Below are 18418 nucleotides of genomic sequence, written 5' to 3'. Positions count from 1 at the left end.
TTATTTAAACAAAAACGAATAAAATAAAAACCGGGTATTGATACATAAATCCTTTTATGTATTAAGGAAGACAGTAGAGGAGGTTCTGCTGATTTCTTGCGGTTATAATTATAATGTTCACAAACTATCAATGTTATTCAGTAAGATTTATCAAGTTCGGTAATTTTAGTTTTGGATATACATGATGTGTCGGCGCATTCTTAAAACCTCAAGATGTTTGAAAATAATTTCAAATTTTTATTGCAAGTCAAGTGAGAAAATGTTGTTTTTCTTTTATCAGTTGTTATGTACTTTTGTTTAGAAAGATTTAAATCCTAGTTTCATACCCTGGAAATATTGCAATATATTTGATCTGGTTTAATATGAACAATTCAAAATTAATCATTGATTATTTTTCATGGTAATATCGATGGGCAACTGTGCTATTGCTCTGTTAATAAAATAGCAACATTTAAATATTTTAATCAGTATTTGACACAGTGCACAATCAAGAATAATAAACCATACCTTGATCGCCATTTTTTTATTATTCGCTAAATATTAGCCTTAACAAAGTTTTTTATTGCAGGTAATGGGTTTCATATCTCAGCAGTTTACGATCCTGATGTAGAGATAGAAGTACGAAATCGGTGGAAAGAAAATTGTGTGACGAATTCTATAGAAAAACCCATTTTTTCTATGATCCTTCCTCCACCTAATATTACTGGAAATCTTCACTTAGGTCATGCTCTGACTATTACTCTTCAAGACATTATTGCGAGATGGTTAGTGAGAAAGCAGTCTCTGAACGACAACAAAAAAATGTGCGGTTGCGTAGTTTTTTACTTTGTTTCCCCAAGGAAAAATGTCTATTATAAACTGAAAAAAAATTATTAATATAATTTTCTTTATTAAATTTATTTTGACATAGTTTTTAACATAGGTAACTCCCTACTTAGGAATAGGTATCTGGTTAGGTTTTAGTACGGAGTTCAAAATACTAGTACGTACGCTGAATGCAATGTCGTTTACTAAATTGAGTTTTTTATGTAGATGTTTAAGTTATGAGAGAGAAAGAAGAAATAAAAGCCCTTTTTTATTGGAGTAAAATTAAACTATAATTGATATTCACTGTGAGTTGTCATCAGAGATTTGGGTAGAAAAAGAATTCAATTACAAAAAATTGTACATTATACCATTAGTTTTTGGTTATATTTCATTTCTCTTGTGTACAATACATAAATGTTTTTTTCCATGACCTAAAATATTACATATGTTCAAGGAAACTTATGAAATCGAACGAAATATGTTGGGTGCCAGGTTTCGACCATGCAGGTATAGCGACCCAAGCCGTAGTAGAACGAACGCTGTATGCTAAGTATGGAATTACTAGAGAACAATTAGGCCAAGAAAAGTTATTAGAAGAAATATGGTCCTGGAAAAGGGAAAAAGGAAAAAGAACTGTGAAACAAATACATTCTCTTGGACCTGTATTAGACTGGAGGCGTGAAATATTTACTCTAGATAAGGTTAGTAAAGGTGTAAGCTAAGAAAAAGATTTTAAAGGTACATACTAAATTAGCGTTACATTTTCTCACTTGAGTGTAATGCTTCCAGGTCCAAGTGTTTCAGATTAATTTATATCATTGCATGAAATAGCCCTATCCCTATCGAAGATTATTAACTCCGTTAATAAAATTATGTTTCTGTCACATTTATAGTTCCATTTCAATCCGAAATTGATTGCTAAATCTTGATAACAGAATTAGATTCTGAAGGATGAAAAATATTCTTTATTATAATTATTTATCAGAAAATTTATATTTCTAAAATTGTTTACTCTTCCTTAAAGGAACAAAAAAAGGCTGTTGTAAGTGCCATAAAGCAGTTGTGGGAAACGGGGCTTATCTATAGAAAGGCTTCACTTGTAAATTGGTGCTGTCATTTGGGATCAGTTTTGTCCGATATTGAGGTAACAAATATGAAAATATCCGGTTTAACATCTATTAAACTACCTGGGCATGAGCAACCTGTGGTATTTGGACGACTTGTGCAGTTTGCCTATCCTGTCGAAGGAATGAGTCAGTACTAGCCTTTTAATTTTAATAAATAATATATTTTATTCTCTTAAGATGCATAATTTTAAAATATCTTAGGTACGGCATTTAACTAAAATTTATTATACAGATGATGAAATAGTAGTAGCAACAACCAGACCAGAAACAATTGTGGGAGATGTAGCAGTGGCAGTACATCCATCAGACCAACGTTACTCTCATCTCCATGGTTTTGTTCTCCGTCATCCTTTAACTGGAGATGCTGTACCATTAGTTTTAGATGACGATGTTGATCCTACTTTCGGCACAGGTAATAATTCTGGAAATTTTTAACATTATGATCTATTTGCTTTTGGGCTCATTGATTTCTGGGCTGTTAGCACCAATAAATAATAATTTTACAATTAAATGTTTACAGCATTAAATTAATTTCTAGGAGCTGTTAAAATAACACCAGCACATGATCATTTGGATTTCAAAATAGGAAGGAGACATAATCTCCCAATAAAACAAGTCATCAGTGAAAATGGTAAACTTTCTTCGGAGTGTGGACGTTATTCAGTAAGTTTTTTTTTTCTTTCTCTTTAATGATCTTTATTTTGGTAGAAATCACCGTTGGAGATTTTACCGTTCTTAATTTGTTATAATATAGTGAAGTAAAGTAATTGCCTATTTTTTCTGGCGGGGCTTAACGTCCAACTATTAATTAATTTGTTATTATAAATTTGAGATGTATATATGTTACTTTTGATTTCGAAAAAATCATTAAAACAAAAAATGTCATATGTAGGACTTGAACAGATGGGAAGCTAGAGAAAGTATCTTAGATGACCTAGCAAAGAGAGGATTTTTGCGAGGTATAGATTCTCATGATTTACAAATACCGCTTTGCAGTAGAACTGGTGATGTTATAGAACTTATACTCAAAACTCAATGGTTAGCTTACAATTTATATTTTAAGTTTTACTTTTATTAATATGAGTTTCTTGGATCTCAAGGGTGCTAGTTGGAAGCCTGAATAAGGAAAGAAACGGCATTTCACGTATTCAGTCATGTTGCTGAGAAAAATAATTATAGTCAGTCATCCGTATATTGCACAATTTGTTGGGATCAAAAAATTAGGGAGGAACAAATATTAGAGTGGATGTAATAACTTATTTTGTATAAACTAGTGAGTTCAAAATCTCTAAAAATAGACAAATACAGAGCGTATATTCTTCTACCATTTGCTCCAAAAAAGCGGCATAGTTCGAGGCATAGGCACAGACTTATCAGAAGAAATGTTCAAATAGATTATAGTATACTTTCCTACAAAGAGGCAATACTAGAAATACTAGAGGTCAGGTATTTAATTTCATTATACAACAATCCCAACATCGCCTATTGCGAATTGAACTTGCTGTTTCAGAGCATTCAGCTGCCTTCATTTTTTATATAAGGTGACTTTAATGTATCAAGCTTTGGGCTCTAGTTACACTGAATTCAAAGAATTCTCACTTCTGATCAACTTTTGAGATTGCTTTGAGAGGATTCTTCGAAAATTTGATGGATAAGGAAAGCTCCTAAGAGAACGGATAGATTGATTAGAATCTTGTACTTAAGTTTAGAGATAACATACACTGTTGCAATAACTAATGGTTTTCAGGTGTAAACTTGAACATATTTAATAAAATTACGTTAACACTTGGTCAATTTAAAGAATGGTACCATATAGGTGAAGATTTCGAACCAGATACATACCGCTAATTATAGGCGGTTCCTAAATCAATAAAGCCGAAGAGCTTGTGGTAATTTTAGCATATTAATAAAACTGTAAGAAGACACATCAAGCTGTACTATGGTCATTACTATTTATTGGAATGTTGTCCATGAAAAAGGTACTATTTTTAATGATGGTCAGTGTGCACTACATTAATTAGATTTTTGGGGGGTAAGGGTATAAAGAGGAAGATCTCAAACATAAGAACGATATGCGTATAATAGAAAGAAATGGAATGCTTGATACTTTTAGAGGCATTCTTTTGGTACGAGGACATTATCTTCTGCATGATTTTTGTACTATATTTCGTGTTAGATTTGATTGCCACCGGGGCTATAAAGATAGAGAGTACTTATGTTGTAAATAGGTTTAAGATGAGTAGAAGTAAATAAGAGGTAGTTAGACGCAGTAAGAGATGTGTTGGAATTTAGATGATACTACTCATAGTAGTGAGTGTACATAAACACACATAAATGTCGTATAAATAAATGAATGGTTTTTCATTGGATAATTATGGATAATGAATGGATAATTATGATGGTGATAATAATGAAACATTTTTCTAAGACGCTTGATTCATGTGGGTGGCTAATAAAATAAACTAATAATCTCTTCCCTAATAAGCAAATTGTTTTATTTAAAAAAAAAAATTCTTTTAGGTTTATTAAATGTAAAGAAATGGCGGAAAAGGCTTCAACTAGTCTAAGAGAAGGACATCTGATTCTTGATCCAGAAAAGTATAATACTGTTTGGTTCAAATGGATGGAAAATATTGAGTAGGTTGTACATTGTTATTTTTTTAAATATTTACACATAAGTATTAAATTCACTCTGAGTCGTGATGTTAATTGACACCCACCCACCTCTATAGGCTTCGATTTTTGCATAACTTCCTTGAGACAATACTTTCTCTTATTTCTATTTATCTTCAAATTGTCAAAGGTTTTTATTTTGCCAGGGTAATTTATTAAAGATATTCACTTTTGTGAAACTATTATTTCAATTGCAGAGACTGGTGTATATCTCGGCAAATATGGTGGGGTCATAAAATCCCATTCTATCACTGCACTTACGGTATGGATTCAGAATGGTTTTGTGCAAGTAGTAAAGAAGAAGCTTACTTTAAAGCACAAAATAAATTCAAGTCAACAGATGTAACTGTCGAAGAAGATTCTGATGTTCTAGACACTTGGTTTTCATCTGCGATTTTACCGTTCACTGCGTTTGGATGGCCACAACAGGTACTATCAATTTTCCTTGGAAAGTGTTAATTTAATGAAATACCTCAAATTCATTCGGAGTCATTTATTTATTTATTTTTTTCAACGTTACGCTTTTTCGTGCAGTTTTTGACGGTCAACTCTTATACAACTGTCCTAGACAATGTATAAGATAATTTAAAATGAGGTTACAAATAACAGGACATTTTATATTCATTCAATTTATAAAAATACTTGTTATAACCGGCTGAAAATTGATAAATCAAGAGCCTCCGCTTGAATACAAAGAAAAGAAGTAGAAGCTTCAATGCAATATGTATTAGGTTTTTATATTTACAGTTTTATATTCTCTCAGAGATGTATGTATGATTCTTGACGGCGACTCTTAATTTTTCTACAATTTCTTTTTTTAATCTTGTCTTAAAAACCATAGTTATGGCCGGAAAAACATACGTCATGACTATTTTTCTTTTCATTGTAATTGGGAGATTTTTGCTTTTCATTAAAGAATGGTATGTTCATAACGTTACCCTACCTATTTGAATTATTTTCCTCTGAAATATTCATTTCCTTTGAATATTTTTCCTCTGATCTTTGAGTGAAAACTAGCATCTTAAGTAGATGAACTCTGTGACTACCTCTACTGTGTTATTTCCTAAATAGATCTTATCTTCTCCGTGACTCTAGAATCAGGTAAGGAAATGAAGGTTCTAAATATTTCCAGTAAAATTAAATATATTTTAAAGAACCTAAATTATTTTGCAAATTTACAGAATTCTTTTTGAATTCACCGCTGGACTGTCAATATTAAAAAAAAAAAAACCACCATTAATGACCATTTTGGTTAAAAAGATCACATAGGCCTGGCCAAGTCCTTTAATCACGGCAAAGATTTATATTTCTTCGTCTAAGTGTAAAAGTGCCTGCAATGTAACATATGAATATAGATTGAAATATGCCTTTTTTTGTCGGGTATAATCGCACTGACCATTCAATTTCAATCAGAACCGACGTTACACATCAAATAACAATTAGGCCACTTTTTCTGGACTTTCTTAAAAATAACTTATCTTCCGAGAAATTATTAAAAAATAATTCTGTCAATAAATTTCTATTTTCGTGTTTAAGAGAAAGGCGTTTTCGCAAAATGATATTTTTTAGCGTGATTTACTTTTTTAATTTCAGGGTCACAATAAATAAAACTAATCGCTAGTGGTTATGAACCATTATTTTGCTAATGTGCAGTTTTTTTTTCTTTTTAATTCTGAGTTGATACTTTTGTGTAAAGTTCTGGAAAATAATAGTTTGAGAACAATAAATCTTTGAAATTCACAGTAAATCCATCAATTAATAAATGATTATTTTAACTCATTCTCTTTAGGGACAGTAATCATTATTTCATTAAAACACTGTAAAGTTATTATTGTTGTACAGACCCACAGTTCAGTTGCTATAATGAATAATTTTTGCAAATTTTATTTTTATGAAAAATTTCAAAATCATGGTATTGCCTTTCTTTTTTTTTTTGAATAGAAAATTATTATCGTTAATTTTCTTTTTAGACAGAATTTCTCAAGTATTATCCTCTGTCATTAATGGTCACTGGTAACGATATATTGTTTTTTTGGGTAGCAAGGATGGTAATGTTAGGAATTCAACTTACAAATCAACTTCCTTTTAAGGTAATTTTCTATGTAGTCATTTGTATGCAAAGGACTTTTTTGTTGTGTAAAATTAAATTGTTTTTTATATTTAAAGTAGAAAGTACTACTGCATGGAATAATTTGTGACAAATTGGGAAGGAAAATGTCCAAAAGTAAAGGAAATGTTATTGATCCCATGGATATAATACAAGGTTCAACCAAAAAGGTTAGTTTTATTTTTTAAATCTGATGATAAAGGAATTGTCATTTAAGCCTACAAAAAAAATTGATGTTATATCAAAACTTTAATTCCTTATCAATTGAAGTTGATGTGTGCTATTATTATGAATTTGCGAAACCAGAAGAAAACCCATACTCAAACCCAAATAACTTAATACACGGAGGGAGTTGCTGTATTGGTCCTAAATAGACTTAGATCCCACAGGGTTAGACCAAATAATTCAAAATTAAGTTAAAGATAAAGTTCACAGTCTAAAAATAAAAAAATATTAAAAAAAGGCCATTTCTGCATTTATAAAAAAAAAATCATGGCAATTCTTATATTATACAATGTGTTAAAATAAATTCGCAGAGATTGCAGTGAACAATCTTGTCTATTCCCTAAAAAACTTTTTTCCTAATATTATGCAGTGTAATGTTTGTTTACCATTTCTGTTTAAGAATTTGCAAAAGCAAGTGATAGAGCACCATGAGAACGGATTAATTGACAAGGACGAAATGCAGACAGCAATCGCAGTTATTAATGAAACATATCCAAACGGCATACCTAAATGTGGCGCAGATTCATTACGGTTTACTTTGTTGTCTCAAAAGATTAAAAGTAAGCATTTAAATGTTAGTAATATATGAAATATGTGTTATTATTTGTTTAGAACTAGGGGCGTTCGTTAAAGATTTCTCCTGGCCCACTTCTTTGGTTTGAGAGCTTGGCACTGTTGTTAGTCTTCTACATAGGTGCCACCTTCAGTTCTAGAAGTCGACCGAAGTCCGACCACATTTGAATTGGTAAAGCCAGTTCTTGACTGATGTGAAATCATTACCATAAACCTCTTTTATCTCATCGAACGTTTCCTTTGGTATGCGTTATTTTGGAGAGAAAAAATAATTTATTTGGTCCCAATTCAAAAATTTCCGTGCACTTTTTTTTTTTTTTTTAAATTTAAGGCGCGTTTGCATGAGCCCGGAGCTTTTTTCAGTGCTATACTCCGGATAGTTATCTGGACGAGACACTGGCCATCATCGGATAGTGAGATGTTAGAAGCAGCTAGGAAGAGAAAATCTAAGGGCCAGCAGCTGGATTCGAATCCGTGGCAACCCAATAGCCTAACTCATAGTTAATCTCTTCCCTCAGTATTATGAAAAACAACTTTTTAAATTTTTACAAAGTTTTTATATATCTACTTTTTTTTTTATTCAGATACCAATGTCAACTTTGATGTAAAAGAATGCTATGCGAACAAACTATTTTGCAATAAACTGTGGCAAGCTGCAAAATTCGCATTATACTGGTCTGATAAATTAGGAATTGAACGGCAAAATTATACTCCTAATTTAACAAATTTGAGCTTGATGGATAGATGGATTCTCAACAGATTATCACGAATGGTAGATGTTGTGAATAATACTTTGGAGATGAATGAATTTCATGTATCTACTGCAGGAATTAAATCTTTCTTCTTTACGGATTTATGTGGCGTTTATATTGTGAGTTACAAGTTTTTAAAATGTATTTTAATTTAAAGATATGTATGTTTATTCAATTTAGGAAGTACAAGCAATGTGGCATCATAATTCATAAATTTTCCACACAGTATGTCGTCCTTTTATTCTTTTAGGAGTACCTGAAACCTTTTTTAAAATCCGATAATAGATGCATCTCTGCACTTGGCTGTGAAGTCCTGTTGCATTGTCTTGAAGTTTCGTTTAGATGTTTAACACCATTTATGCCACATATATGTGAAGAGTTGTACGGGAATTTACCTTTTAGAACCCATGATTCTGTAACAAGGTGCCCCTGGCCTTCAAATCTTCAAGTAAGTAACGAGAAACTATTGATAAGCAAGACTTTTATTTAATGTTAAAATAAAAGTATTAATTTTATTTTGCTTTAGTAGATAAATTTGCAAAGGCCCTCATTTTATTTACATATACAAAATATTTATTCAGTAAAGAGAACCAACCATAAAGTCCATATATCGTATTACAGCGAACTGGCATTCTACTGGACAGCCCCACCACCCCCTCCCCCAAAACTGCCCTTTAACTAAATATAACAGAAAAATGTTTCCTATAAAAGTTATAGAACTATTTGTCAGCTGTAATTATACCAAGTTTCAAGAAAATCGAACGATCGGTTTTTTAAAAAAACTTAAAAAAGTGAAAAATCTATTCAGTAAAGTGTTACTTCCGGTTAACCTATTTTGACTAAAAATTTATAGCAGCTTCCTGTGGTGTCACTTGAACGAAATATCAAATTTGAAATTTCTACGATTTTCCGTTCCTGAAATATAATAGATAAACTGACTACAGAGTAGTCAAGTCAGTCCAAACCTATGCGATTAAGGACCGATGGGTTAGAGAACGGCAAAATTCTAAGAAAAAGAGCAGATTTCTAAGAATTACTGGATCTGTAACCCAACTAGCCTTAGCCGTGACTTTTTAACATCACTTCTCTTCTTTTCTCTTTACAACCGAATGTGATCGGTTATTGTCGGCAATTTTCGGCTCGTGATTTTATTTCCTATTTAATATTTAACTCTAATGTGCACACTCAAAAGACTTTTTAATTACGTACGTAGATTTTCATGTAAATTAGATTTTGTAAATCTAAATCTAATAAAATAATAATTATTTTTTGTTTCTTTGTAAGAACATTTGCATGAGTAGTTTATTACCTTTTATTACAATCAATTTAAGTTAAATGGTGCGCTTCTTGAACAAATCTTTTTTTTGTGAAAATGGCCAGCATAAGGGTCTGTGACATCTAATAAATTCTAAACAAAATTAATGGAAATTTAATGCAGTACAAATTACTTAAATGATATCAGTTGTATTAAAATGTCACTTAAATATACATGCTTTCTCGAACATTTCTATATAACTGAAATTACAAACTGAAGTATTAATGAAATGTTGAATATTTGCTGATTTGTGTACCTTTTGTCGTTTAATGACCCTTATACTTAACTTTTTAAGCTGTAGTTTTTGTTAAGGAGATATATTATTTATTTTCATTACTTGTTTGTTACTTGTTTAACTTTAGTTTCTAATTTGCTAGCTTGCTGATAATGAATTGGATAGAAATGTACAGGAAGTTTTAAATATAATTGAAGCAATACGAAGAATAAAAATACAAAGTGGTATTTCTAGCCTTAAAGACGTTTTAGGTAATGCTGAAAATGTAATAGAACATTAAATTACTAAAGAATTTTTTGTTTATAAAATATTTTTATTCCAGTTCACATTGTGACTGAGGACACTGACAAATTTGAAGACTTTAAACTTCCCATCCGAATTTTAAGCAAAAGTTTTGAAATCCAGTTTTCTAAAGAATTGCCATCTATAACTCAAGTAGATTTTATAAAAGAAATAGTCAATCACAATACGCAAATTTATGTAGAAATAAATGTAAGTAAAAATTATGTTTTAATAATGACTTGTTTATAAATATATAAATGAGCTTAGTCAAATTTTGATAAACTGTTTTCACTGATTTATAGGAAGCAGTTAGTCTTTCCATTGAATCAGTGGGCCCTAAGAAGACGAAATTAATGAATGCATTAAATAAGTTGCAAAAGATGAGATTAGACAAAGGATATGAAAGTGTTTTGCCTGAAATTCAGCAAGCTCATTCAAAAAAGGTTTTACTAATATTTTTTTGTTTAATTTGAAAGCCCCAGGGGTGGCTAGGCTAACTCTCAGGCCGCATATAGTTTCACCGTAATTTTACAAAATTTGTTTATTTTGGGCAACATTTTGATTTCTAGTGTAGTATTTTGCAGCAAATAAATCTAATACTGATTTAGTTTCATTACGTTGCTTCTATAGTATTTTATACATAGATATAATTTTTTGTAGTTGGTCCAATCTAATAGATATACATATTATTTTATAAGCGACTCGCAGACTAATAATGAATTTCCAAAGTGACCCACAAGATCATTTGGGTTGGCCTCCCTGCCCTAGGTTAATCACTTCTTAAGGGATGTCGACGACCCTAGCCTGACAATGTGAGCATATCACAACACTTACCTGTAAGGATATAGGATTCCGTTACCATGAGAATCCCCTCAGAAATACTAGCTCCCCTTACACTAACAAATAATGTTCAAATTTTGTGAATTATGTTAACTTTGGGACAATTTTTTTTTTTTGCCCCAAACTATTTCAAAATCGTTATATATAAAACTTTTTTCAGATACTAGAACTCAACAGCAGATTGAAACTGATAAACGAACTAGAAGAAAGGATCACAAAGACGCGTCTAAAATCATAACTGAATTTCAAAAACGTTGCGGGCTTAATGACAGAATAGAATAAGCGACAGTTTTTCTTCTTTTTTTTTTGCCTTTCTGAGAACATTAAACAATTTTAAGTACCTTTCATCATGTGTAAACTATAATGATTGTGCCCTAGAGAAATGTTAATATTCTAGAAATTTGAGAATTATCATGAGATAAAAAAGTATTTTTGATTGTCATTACAGCTTTAAGATTTGGAAACTTTCGTAAACATTTATAATTACAATTAAAAATTCTGATGATTTTATGTTTATGGAATTATAAATAAATGTATGTATTTTTTTTCTTAAACATGTTTGCCTTTAGATAATTTTTTTTAAATTTCATTATTTTTTTACTATTATTTTTAGGCCTTCAAAGCAATTTTTACTTTTATCCTTTATGAAACTTGTATTGCCTGATGAAAAAATGCAACTCCTTGGAATAAGATTTAATCCCAAAAACCAAAACAAAATTTATTTCTCTATTTTTATTTTAGTGCAAATGTAACTGTTTTCAAACTTATTCTGCTATGCATAAACGTTATTTTTCTTGTTGTTGAAATTCAAGAATTTTAAGCATTAATCAACCATACTAAATTGTATGATTTTCGAGACTAGAATTTGTTAAGCTGTGAAGAGAAATTGAATGCATTCGTACAGCTTTCACACTTGTAATTATAAAATTTGTAAAACCATTTTGGAAACTTGCTTCATCTCTAAAAATATAAAGCACAGGGAAATACATAACCATTATTGTTTATTAGCTTTATTTTTCACACTTTAGCTATTATACAATATTCAGGTACCTTTTTTTTATTTAAAGAATGACAATTTTAGATGATTGAATGTTAAGCCTTGCAGCTAGAAAGGCTGACATGATAATTATAGGTAAAATTTGAATATTTTTAATTTCTTTTACATTAACACTTATGATTAACTGTTTTCTTCATGTGTGTTCAAAAAGTGTTATTAGACAACAATTTCATTCTAAAAACCAACACACAGGTACTGTGCTAAGTGAAATGTCTATACTGGTTGTTCTCACGCCTCAGGCCTCTTATGGTGAAAATAGCCATCTGAGTATTTGTAATAATTAATAATAACTTCTATTTTTAAAAATAGAATAAACATTAATGGCCTCAAAATATGGACTTACAAATTTTTATTTATAACAGAATTCATAAATTTATGTTTACAGCCATTTTCTTGAAACTTCTAACGTTTAACTAAAATTTGATTCTTATCATTTTTAAAGGAACCTCACACCCCTCTCTTAGAAGTATCCTAAATTGAAGTTTTCAAGTAAAACTTGTAAATTTATGGGTTTATAAGAACTGTATAAGTTTAGATAAAATCATAGGAGCCACTTTTAACGATATTTTATGTTTTCTAATAACCTGACCTTACAAAAAATACATATGATATTCATGCCACTATGGAAAACTCTTTTCCATGCTCCGGGAAATTCAAAATGTGTTCTTAATATAAAAACTGCACCTTCACAATAACTTATTTTTAAAAAGAGAAGAAAGTAATATAAATAATTTACTAAATAAATTCAACTTAAATGAAACAAAAAACATCAGAGCTCGCCACGGTAATAGAAAACGGTAGTTGGCAAGTAATATTGATTAGTTTGAATCTACTGCAAAACCCAATCCTTTCAACTGAAATAATACAAAACCGGCTCCTATAAAATCTACAACGAAATTTCGGGAGCGAACGCACACGAATTTTTCTTACTGCAACCTATGTAATAAAATTTTCATGAAAGTTTAATTGGTGGGAATAAATGGTTAAAAACTACAAAATTTACAGAGAAATTGGCATTTCCGTTTAACTGACATTCTTAAAATTTGGAGATTTACTTCATCATTTCATTTTTATTAACATTTATACAGGCAATGAGGCTCACGTACAATTCAATTACACGTTAGAGGAAAGCGCTACTTCACCTCTGCTACAAACTGTCTGATGTGGAATTTCCTAGATATGTTCCGAGTTTAAGTACACAAGATGAGGATTAACACCAATTTTAAAGAAAGACAGTCAGAACTGTTTTTGAGAAAAAAAAAATAGTTAAGTAGATTGGTTAATTTTGTCTAAAAGCTTACTACCGGTCATAGATGAGTCGAAGCTTAAATCTGAACTTTCCGTGATTTTCAATCTTTAAATTATGCAGATCACACATACACCAATTTGTAAAAACCGCTATACCTATACTTTGGAGATCTCGAAGATATTTCCAGAAAATTTAATATGAAAATTCTAGAGCAATTTGTCTTTTCATGTCATAGCAGCATAAGTAGAACCACAAAAAGAAGTGGGAATAGTATTTAAGAGCAAACTGAAGAGGTCTTGATGAAATAATCTGGGTACTCTTGTGACCAACTTGAATGTATATTTGTAAATTTTTATTGATATTATACGGAAATCTGAAGGATCGTTCATTACAAATTTATAGAAGGAAGTAAAATGATTTAGAACTTATTTTTGGAATAATTCATTAAATGCGAGATAAATACTGAAAAAAAATCAATTTTTAAAACTAATATTTAAGTATAAAAAATACTTTGTAAAATTAGGTAAAAAAATTATACTTCATTATTATTTACTTTTACTTCTTTTTATCTTCGATTGTATATTTATATTATTTACTTTTAATTCTTTTTATCTTTGATTGTGTATTTATATTATTTACTTTTACTTCTTTTTATCTTTGATTGTGTATTTATCATAGGACTTTGTAGGATCGAACGGCTCCCATCGACTTGCAGGGAAGATATGTTTATTTCTTTCATACCACGACCTCAGAAGTACTTTACCAGCGTGAGAATCTTCTTTTTCAACGGTTGCGTCATTTACCATTCTTATATCATCATGTGCATCAAACATGAAAAGAGGACCGCTTTTGCCACGTGCCTGTAGATAAAAAAATTATTTTTTACTTTAATTACATTAAAAAACCATATTGTTTGATATAAAGCAGACAGCATAGACGACGATACTATAATGTTATGATTTTGCAAGCACTTTAAAAAAAAAAAAATACCTTTGTAACAATAAAGTCATAAAATGTATAATGATGAGGTAAAATGAGATCCTCTTTCACGTACATGAGCTGATCGGCAGTTACTGTTTTCAACTCACTAAACTCTCTTCGCAAAACTTCAAGACATCTTTGTAGGAATTGATAAATTGAATTACCTGAAACCATAGAGATTGATAAGCCGACAAAATAGTACAATTTAAAAACCACGTAAGAACTGCTGGTTTTGCAAAATAAAACTCATTAACTTGTGTACAATATCAGTTCCTTACAACATTAGATAAAACAATTTTGCAGCTAATAAAAAATTTTAAGCTTAAAGACAAAATTAATAATCTACCTTTTTTCATTCTTACAGTTTTTCTGTGTCCTGAGCCATCCCAGTAACTAAAAGTAATGTCGATGTCTTCTTCCTTGAGAGAACTTTGTTTAGCAGCCCATTCCTACACATTTAACAGAAAATTAATAACTGAATCCACATTTTTTTCTTTTTGTGCTATGCAAAAATCTGGATAATTGTTAACCTTACCTATCTTGACGAGTCGTAAACACGCAGAGGAATTTAAAGAACTAAATTAACTATCAAATTACTAAATTAATTAACTAAACTAAATAAACGTGTCTTAATGTTACTATTTCCGATCTGACAAATATTCTAATAATTTTAAATTAAATTTAGTTATCCTTTTACTCCATGTTCATCTAGTTGGGCAGAGTTGGAAATATTCTTTTGGGGAGAGAAAGTTATTAGTATTCTTCCTACCACCTTACATCGCACCGTCCAATTTAGAAGTTTGTTTTCAAATATCACTTATCGCCCCTAAAAACGTAAATTATTTTCTTCCGGAATTTCAAACAAAAGTGATTGCTACAATAAAATAGAACGAAAAGTTTAATGGAAATATAAAGTTGTTTTCGAGAAACTTCAGGAAGGTGTTCTGTAAAATCGCGGTTTTATTAAAGTGATGTTATTTAAATTTTGAATTATACTTTTAATTAAATTTTCTGGGAGAAATGCTTCAAATAAAAGTGAAAGGCATCTAAAAGGGGCAATAACAAAAAAGAAATGAATAAAATCGTTGGAGATAGCTTCCAAAACAAATCCAAAGTAAAAAAAAAATAGTTTTAGTAATTAGTAAATTACCTGTCTTAATTCTTCTCGGAGTCTTGTCTCTTGCTCTTCACGTTCTCTATCAGGTAAGAAACTTGTATCAACATCAGGATTTTTTCTAATTTTCTTTGTCGGTATACAAATTTCCTCTTCTTCATCTTCATTTTCATCTTCTTCATTATCACCATTTAATGAAAAAGAGAGAGACTGAATCTGCGAAAGAATAATTCTCGTTTCTATAATTCCTAACAGTACCGCAGTATAAAACTGAATCGATTTTACGGAGTACTTCTGAACGAAGTACATTATTCGTTCCATCCTAACAAATTTAAGAGTATAAACAGCATACCAAATGTAGGTAGTAAAAACTGTCCGTTATTTCGGGGCACATTATTGGAATTGTATTACAATTCTTGCAACGTGAGAAGAAGCACGATGATCTTGCAGGTAGACAGCAGGATAATTGCTCAACAACAGGATCAATAACTAGTAGTAAGTAGTTATAATCTCATAACGTTATAACAGTCATTTTTTATTGGTAGTATGCGACATCTGATAGGAGTGAAAACTGAATACGACTTTATCGCGATATTACTTGTTAATGCTGACTAATAAATCTCGTTTTCGAGATATACTTATATACGAGAGTATATTTTTATATACTTACAATCTTACGACTTGGTTGCTTGGCTGACACAAAATTTTATAATTAAAATAACTACCTACTTCAAAGTCTGTCAGTACATTTCTTCTAAATGGGAAATAGATCCTTAAATGAGTTACCTGTTGTATCTGTCTATTTTTTTCCGCCTGTTTAGCTTCAAGTTGTCTTTGTTGCTCTCTTTCTCTTTCAGCCTGTTTCTGAGCTAATTTTCTCTCACGTTCCTTTACGATATTCTCTTGTTTTGCTTTCATTTCATCGAGAGTAACGAGCCCTATTGTAGAAGTCTAAAAAATTGTAAACTTCTGGTGTATTACACTTTCATAACTCATTAGGAATATAAAAATGAGTAACATAAACTTACTTTAAGCTGCTGTTCAACGGCATCATAATGTGCAGCGAACTTATTTTCTATGTTAGATATTTTTAGATCTTCTTCAATTTTTTTCTTTCTAAATTCGATTTCCATCTGGGCTTGTTCTCTCTTCTTGAGAAGCTGCATCGCTCTGCCAGCTTCACTAGCTGCACCTTTATAGTGGGCCATTTTCTTAGTGCTGCTATACCTGCAAAAGATGACAATTTTCAATACAGTCCTCTTCCTTAATTAATAAGCAGTAGAACAACTTGATAGAATAAAGTTGATGAATTCGAGGTTCTCTTCCAATTTGTTGGATGGTTAATTTTCTAGGTGGACTTTCATAACTATTACTATACTACCATGTTTTTTGCCATTTTAAGTAACAATAAAGTAAAATTATATTTCATGTTTAAAAACATAGCAGTCTAAATGTTATTGACATAAAATAATAATAATTATAATCTATCGTATGCATACTGACCAACAAATGAATACCACTACTAGAACCTATTTAACAAACTTTTAATTTGTAAACAAATGTGCTATTAACCTCTGCAATTATAACCTCCTCACAACTCAACGAAGTTTAACTTTTGCATTTATTCTTCCACTACACACTGTTCGATTATTACTAAACATTCGATGTTCTAAAAATTGTAATCGCTTTTACATTTATTTGAATTTGATAAGTCGCAAATATTCCTTACTGTAAGACTGCGGGCGCTAATGGCCACAGACGTCAATGCGCCGGGGGGAGGGGACTGCTATTTTTATCAATTTTTAATATAAAAAAATATACCACCAATAAAATAAACAATTACTTAACAATTAAATCTCCTTAGAATGCCTGTTTTGAAAACTCATTCAATAAAGAAAGAAAAAATTGTTAAATTAAATTGAATAAATTCTACGAAAAACACACCACTTCTTACTGCTATTAAAAAGATTCAGTACATCTTGCTGTATGATGAATGTAAGTTATCTGTACATTGTATAAGCCACTTTTGCGAAAAATGCAAGAAATCTTCATATTATATGCGCAAACCGTTGTATCCCTTAATGCACTTTCTTAAAATGGGCAAATATGGTCTTATATTCTAATGGAATTCTTTTAAAAGGGTATATCATTTTCCAAAACCTAGTAACTCTGACCCGCCAGTATAATTAGCCTACTTTTACAAAGATAGCTCATTTCTCTTCCCTTATAGCCCGTAATAATCTACGTCTGCTTCAGCCCTAGGGAAAACTAGATCTTATGTAACTTTACTTTCATACTCTTTCCAAGCTTTAATGACAACCCTATTGTTATCCCCAAAAAAATGTCTACGCCAACACACCTCTACACCCACAAAAATGTGACTCCTCAGACGGATTTATTGAGTTTTCAGAAGCATTTCCAAACTAGTATTGAGCTATAACACATGTATGCAATCAGCGCCTAAATGACATTTGGTTAGCATATAGGATTAAGATTACTGATACTGAAATTTCCTGTTAGATTAAGTAGGACGCACGTTCCAATTTTCCTATTTTCTGCCTGTATGGTCTGAGATGCCACTATAGGCCCCAAGTGAATAGCTTGTGACCCAAATACCTAGTTCCAATTTCCTCGATTTTCGAACCATCAGCTCCCAAGATACCGTATATTCTATAATGCCAAAGAGAGCGGGTTCACTACACACCTCTTTCTCGGTGCTCAGTGACAAAGAACTTAGTTATTCCATATCTCCTTCTAAAGGGATGAAGGGTGAATAAGGTAAATCGTTTCCAAGTATTAATGCCCATTTCGTTCTACGCAGATTTTTGAGCGAACTATCTGAACGATAAATATGAAATATACAACCCATATTTTATTATCATTCTGATGTGCCACATTATTGAAACCATTACAACTGAAAACCCTGTTTCACTAGGAATACATTCAGATGACGTCTTTTTAAAATAGTAAATGAGGTAAATTAAAAAATATGTACTAATTTTTATAAAATGAAAATTTAATTTATGTAGAACTGGAAAGTAAAATTAAATTAAATATATGTAAAGTAGAGATGTTTAAAAA

At 30.8% G+C, this 18418-nt stretch overlaps 2 protein-coding genes across 5 annotated transcripts; one reads left to right on the top strand and one right to left on the bottom strand.

Moving 5' to 3' along the window:
- Positions 1 to 50: 50 nt before the first annotated feature.
- LOC141448947 (valine--tRNA ligase, mitochondrial-like) lies at positions 51 to 11490 on the top strand. Of its 3 annotated transcripts, none has more exons than XM_074117822.1 (18): positions 51 to 251; positions 569 to 764; positions 1262 to 1508; positions 1832 to 2060; positions 2167 to 2346; positions 2473 to 2597; positions 2827 to 2972; positions 4455 to 4571; positions 4805 to 5036; positions 6578 to 6697; positions 6777 to 6884; positions 7340 to 7499; positions 8097 to 8383; positions 8515 to 8712; positions 9957 to 10065; positions 10137 to 10306; positions 10399 to 10539; positions 11097 to 11490. In XM_074117822.1, the coding sequence occupies exons 1-18, from the start codon at positions 182 to 184 to the stop codon at positions 11172 to 11174; spliced, it is 2913 nt and encodes a 970-aa protein (XP_073973923.1). In that variant the 5' UTR covers positions 51 to 181; the 3' UTR covers positions 11175 to 11490. The 3 variants fall into 3 exon arrangements, with proteins under 3 accessions (XP_073973923.1, XP_073973924.1, XP_073973925.1); XM_074117823.1 differs by having other exon boundaries at positions 157 to 400; XM_074117824.1 differs by lacking the exon at positions 51 to 251 and having other exon boundaries at positions 626 to 764; positions 1300 to 1508.
- Positions 11491 to 11930: 440 nt separating this feature from the next.
- On the bottom strand, positions 11931 to 16996 carry LOC141448962 (protein FAM50 homolog). Of its 2 annotated transcripts, none has more exons than XM_074117881.1 (7): positions 16841 to 16996; positions 16366 to 16564; positions 16124 to 16288; positions 15374 to 15553; positions 14570 to 14672; positions 14233 to 14387; positions 11931 to 14102 (listed from the first exon to the last, which is right to left on the bottom strand). In XM_074117881.1, exons 2-7 carry the CDS (start codon positions 16543 to 16545, stop codon positions 13884 to 13886), a joined length of 1002 nt encoding a protein of 333 aa, XP_073973982.1. In that variant the 5' UTR covers positions 16546 to 16564; positions 16841 to 16996; the 3' UTR covers positions 11931 to 13883. The 2 variants fall into 2 exon arrangements, with proteins under 2 accessions (XP_073973982.1, XP_073973983.1); XM_074117882.1 differs by having other exon boundaries at positions 16910 to 16934.
- Between the last annotated feature and the right edge of the window lie 1422 nt (positions 16997 to 18418).

Source organism: Rhodnius prolixus, unplaced genomic scaffold, assembly GCF_049639745.1.
Source record: "Rhodnius prolixus isolate KJV_2025 unplaced genomic scaffold, Rpr scaffold_2, whole genome shotgun sequence".
Lineage (NCBI taxonomy): Eukaryota > Metazoa > Arthropoda > Insecta > Hemiptera > Reduviidae > Rhodnius > Rhodnius prolixus.
The sequence above is the reverse complement of the archived record's forward strand: the minus strand, read 5'-3'. Positions and strand labels throughout refer to the sequence as shown.